Here is a 5,435-nt window from a genome sequence, read left to right as displayed (position 1 = left end):
AAGTTTATGTTTGGGTTGTTTGTGGTGTTTTTGTGTGTTTGTTGATCTTTAAGACTTTTAGGATTGTCATTATCTAAATACCTTCCCTTTGGATCCTAATAGTATGCTTGGATCATTATTTTTTCTTAGTATTATTATGTCAAAGTTTAGAATTTCTCATGCCTCAATATCATTCTTTGACATTTTCAAGCCCTAAAGCTCAATATGCTACCAAAATATTATGTTCCTTTATTTATTTATCCCCCCTCTTTTAAAACTTTTTCTTCTTCCTCGGTTTGTGTGCTTACCTTATCCCTCTTTTAATCTTCGTGAGTGAGGCTTAGTCTGCACATTTTACCATTCTATTCTTGCATTCTCTCATCCTGATGATGGATCATAGTATGACCTGAAACATTGATGTTAAAAATTATATACACAATCGAATCTAAAAATAGATCATATATGTCAAAAATAGATTGTGGAAACATAAAATTCATCCATAAGACTTTTAAACTTCCTCATCCATCTCATCCCTTAATACACATTCTCCTTCATCTCGACTTTCCTAACTCTAATACCTTGTATTCAATTTCTTTTTACCAAGTCTTATGAATAGAACTTTTAGCCCTAACCATAATTAAATACCCATTTCCACCAACCTCTACACGTTCAAACCTTACTAAACACACAAACACCAAAATAAAACACCATATAGAACCTTAACTTAAACCTTTTATAGAATTTTGCATCTTTTTATTCTTATGTATCCTTACTATGTCTAGGATCGATTATAAGCAATACATTATATATAACTAAGAAGCACAAAAATAAATGGCATTCAAGCAAAAATTGTCAATACAGAATTGAATCCCAACATATTTTACACATGCTATCTTCTACCGAGGATAGTCGCTGCACTATCCTTAAGCAACTTGGATGTCAGTATCATGTATATAATAATAAACAATAAATGTCAAAAGGGGTATATCTGAACATGGGTCTCATTTCTTTTAGATCCATGTTGTATGGACCGGAGCTATCCAAATCAGCGAGTAATATTGAGAAGACACGCGCTGCCCTGATCTACTTATCTTGTATTTTCAAAGTCCAAAGTCCAAAGTCCAAATTCCAAGCTTATTTCTCTTCCGCTTACAATTCTTGTTCCGCTGTTGTGAATTCAAATGGAAATGGAGCTACTTCTATCTATCAAACCCAAACCCTCCTTTTTATCTAAAACCTCTCCAAACCAGCAATTGGGTATTAGATGGCCTTGCTCACGGAAAACTTCCAGCAGAACTTTTTCAACGCAACATTCATTATCCAAAAGGGTATTCAGGACATATTCAGTAAATCCCAAACAATCTATAAGAGCCTCCGTTGCAGGGATAACAAGCATAGCAAGTATTGTTTTGTTTTTGGAAGATGCATATGCAGCAGATTCAATGACAAATGAGACGGTGCAATCTGCTTCTAAAGCACCAGAGTGGCTTGCACCTGCATTTCTCGCATTCCCCGTTGTCTCGTATCTTTTATTCAACATTTATCGCGAAAAGGCTAGTATTGTCTAGTCCTCTTTCTTTTCAGTTAATTTGTCAATTAATGCTTTGGTATTTGATAACATTCATTTTATAACCCTGGTGGTATTTTCGTTTTTGACCATGGGCCAAAATGCCTGGTACAAGTAGGGCCTGATTACATATTGGATTGGTTTTTGCAGGTTAATCCTAATGCGAAGGTCAGTGATTGGATGTACGGTCTAGCTGCCATGGTTATTGTGGCGAACCTTGTAACACTTGCAACTTTAGGGGTAAGAGCTCTGCCTGTTCTTGAATTTTCTCTAGTGATGAGATGTATAATGCTTAGTATTTTGAATGCCAATGTTACAGGAGGGTTAAGTAGAATTCATTGGGAGGAGATCAATTTTTGTGTGTTTCTTTCTCTGTTTTTCTTGCCATTTTCATACTGTTTATCCATATGTTTACATCAATCCCTGTTTGTAACCTCCTTTGGATTATCTTTAAGAGTCCTTCAAAATCAACAAGTTAATAAATTCTCACATATCTGTTTGAGGCTGAAAGCATTTTGTTCAAATATATTTTTATCTCTGCCACATGATGGAAATCGCAACATTCAACATTCAACGAAAAAAAATTAAAAATCTGATCTCTATTAGTAGGGCCCTGGTTGATAACCCATTTGCTTTGATATTTGATCATTCGACAATCAGAGAATTTGAAGTTAGGGAAACATCAATTTTGGACTTAGAAAGGCTTATGCAGCTACGAAACAGAGCAGAGTGAGAAGATGCAGTGTCATTTACAGTACTCTCTCTCCCTTACTCTTGTAAAAGCCTCAGTAATAGATGGACAACAATCAAAGCTAACAATGTAATATAATGATAAATAAACTAAACTAAAAGTCAAGGAGAGTAAATCTAGTAATTTGAATGGCAAACTTACAGACATTATCAGTTTTATAAGGGATATGTTCTTATATCTCCTAAATCAAACATGTGTCAGTAATTTGAAAATTCATTTTAGTAATAATACCGAAAACATGTTTTATCCATTTTTATAAATTTGAAGATTTGAAGAGAAAGTAATCAATGGGCAATAGGCTTTTGTTCTGTTGGTAAAGTTGAATGGTTTTTAATGAGTCTATCAAGATCAATATTGGCGAAGTTGAATGGTTCTTAATGAGTATATTAGAATCAATGTTGGTAAAGTTGAGTGGTTCTTAATAAGCCTACCGGAATCGATCTGACAGAGCACAAGACTTTGACATTGTAAAAATAAAGCTTCAAAATAAATTTGGGAAAAAAGATACACCCAATCATGGCACTATGGTTAGAAATAATCAATTTTAATTTTTGAATTGTACAGTGAAATTCTCAAAATGGTCAAATGCTTACAAATGGATACAAATTCACGCCAGTTATCTATGCATATTGACAATAACATCACTTTTGTCTCAGTTCTCTCATTTCTCCACAACTTTGGGGTTGATATGCTATAAATACTTATTTTTACCTAATTTGTCCCTATGTTATAGTCCCATAGTTTTTTAATTAACTATTTTATCATGTGCTTGGCAAATCCAGCAGATGAGATAGAGTTCTTACCTGTGTCCTAGTGGGCAGACTCCAAGGTATGATTGTAACTTATTTTCTGCTACCATTGTTGACCTTGCCCCTCAATCGATTTCAATAACATTAATTGCTTCACTGCCTTAGACTCAAATATTGGTGAAAATGCAGGTGACTTTATGCCACTATATTGATTTCTGGTAGAAACTTAAGATGAGAATGAAAAAAATCTCTAGGGATTATCATCATATATCATAACCCCTGTGACGAGCAGTTAGTGATCTTACACTGCTAAGATTGAATCATCCGTTTATGAAATTGAATTTCCTTAAAACAACTTTTGAATTCTTACAGACAAAGAACTTCGGGGTTCTGACTCCATCCTTACCAATGATAAATGATGAAGTAAAACAAATTATTCTAAACATTCACAATTGCCAGCCTATCTTCATAGCTTCTTGGGAGTTTGTTTTACCCCCACTTTACTTCCTTTTGTGGAAATATCTTGCTTCTGCCTTGAAATCTGAAAAATAGTCAGAAATGAATGCTTTTTGGGAACTTTTTCTTCCTATTTAACCTGGACTTTCTTGCTTCTCAACCCTTCCAATAAAATAGGTTTTCAATATTGAGACAGTAACTGTAGAAAATCTTTTTCTGTATTGCAAGTAAATTTATAGGCTTCTACCATTTGAGGAATTTGCTTATCAAGAGCTAAATGTGATGGAGTGCATGAAATTTGTTCATCGTGCGTTAATGGTTCACATGTTGACATCTTCTTTGTTTCTGCAGATTCGATTATACTAATGTGGACTAGAAGTACCATAATTGCACTCATGCCAATAGAAAGAAACTTCACTGAACCGCTAGGCTCTAGTTATTTTAAACAGAAATCAAGCATGTGAACTTGAATATGAATTTTGAGCTATCATAATATGTAAACTTGAAAGCTGGATCCTTCATTCATATATTTTATCTCATATGAATTTTGAGCTATCATAATATGCAAACTTAGAAAGCTGGATCCTTAATTCATATATTTTTATCTCATGTAATCTGTATGCAACACTTGAAATAGAAAATCCATAGTGCAGTCCTTGAGATAAACAATTTCAGTGGACAGTTTCCACCTCGAAGGCAATGGAGTGACAAGATTAAGTAGATCAAGTTATAACAAGTTACTTGCATTGTAAAAAATCAGCATCAAAGAGCTTCTGATAGTTTTGATATATAATGGGTTTACTTTATATTTACATAGAAGGCATAAATTGAGGAAGTTTAAGGTTATAGTTAGGGATTAATAAATAATTGTACGAAATAAAGTGGACTTCAAGTAAAATTGGCAATTTAACATATCAAATTTTATGGAAAGAGAATGGCAATAGACTTTGTCTAATTGGATGGAATTTAAGATTTCTATATTGAATGACAACTTAACATATCAAATTTCAAATTTTATTAAAAGAGAATAATAATAGACAGTGTCTAATTAGATGGAATTTAAGATTTCTATATTGAATGAGCTGTGACAATTTTACCGGTCAAATTGGTTTTGTGTTTGGTAGAATTATGTTGAAAAATGGCTGACAAGGCAATTTTTTATTTTTTTGTAATGGTAAATAGGTCCAAAATGCAGGGAATTGAAAAACGGATAGAGCCTAGGTCCTTTCAAATTGAACTAAGTATTGAGAAATTTAGGAGCCTTCAAAATTGATAGAGGTTAGGTCCTTTCAAATTGATCTAAGTATTGAGAGATTTAGGGGCCTTCAAAATTGATAGAGGTTAGGTCCTTTCAAATTGAACTAAGTATCAAGAGATTTAGGAGTCTTCAAAGAAAATCTTGTGGTTATTATGTAGAGTTGTCTGAATTGGTGATGAAACTGAAACCATATTCAAGACTTGGTTGAAATAAGGGGTAGGAAAATAGTTTTTATGTAAGCATAGATTTATTTTATTTATAGAGCAGGCACCTTTTCATATAAGCTAGTAGCATTGCAACTATTCCTACTAACAACATAGTTAATACTCATACAAGTAACTAAGTCATCCAAATATTATGATAAAACCTATTTTATTACAAGTTATTCAAGATTAAAATAGATTAGACATAGTAAAAATTTCAAAGAAAAGCTATTATAATGCAAGAAACAACTATAAAGTTCTTATATGCAATAGGCTAGTTAATGAGACACCTAAAATGTTACTATTATTAGTAACTCCTAGGAGTCCAACTTGCTCACTTCCACTATAGACTAACATCATGGGATTACATATTGAAATGCTTCATTTTCTTTATAATATCAAAGTTCTTATCTACTGTAACTAATAGACGAGAGAAGAACTCTTGATAACATTCCAATTCCTAACAAAATTA

General features: G+C 32.9%; 1 protein-coding gene across 1 annotated transcript; it reads left to right on the top strand.

Annotated features, from left to right (window-relative positions):
* The first annotated feature begins 1,069 nt into the window (after window positions 1–1,069).
* LOC149546929 (uncharacterized) lies at window positions 1,070–4,098 on the top strand. Its single transcript, XM_089791432.1, has 3 exons — window positions 1,070–1,532; window positions 1,697–1,786; window positions 3,854–4,098. Exons 1-3 carry the CDS (start codon window positions 1,161–1,163, stop codon window positions 3,866–3,868), a joined length of 477 nt encoding a protein of 158 aa, XP_089647558.1. The 5' UTR covers window positions 1,070–1,160; the 3' UTR covers window positions 3,869–4,098.
* The last annotated feature ends 1,337 nt before the right edge of the window (window positions 4,099–5,435 follow it).

The sequence above is a fragment of the Cupressus sempervirens genome, chromosome 7 (assembly GCF_028749045.1).
Source record: "Cupressus sempervirens isolate cs-2001-9-10 chromosome 7, ASM2874904v1, whole genome shotgun sequence".
Lineage (NCBI taxonomy): Eukaryota > Viridiplantae > Streptophyta > Pinopsida > Cupressales > Cupressaceae > Cupressus > Cupressus sempervirens.
The sequence above is the reverse complement of the archived record's forward strand: the minus strand, read 5'-3'. Positions and strand labels throughout refer to the sequence as shown.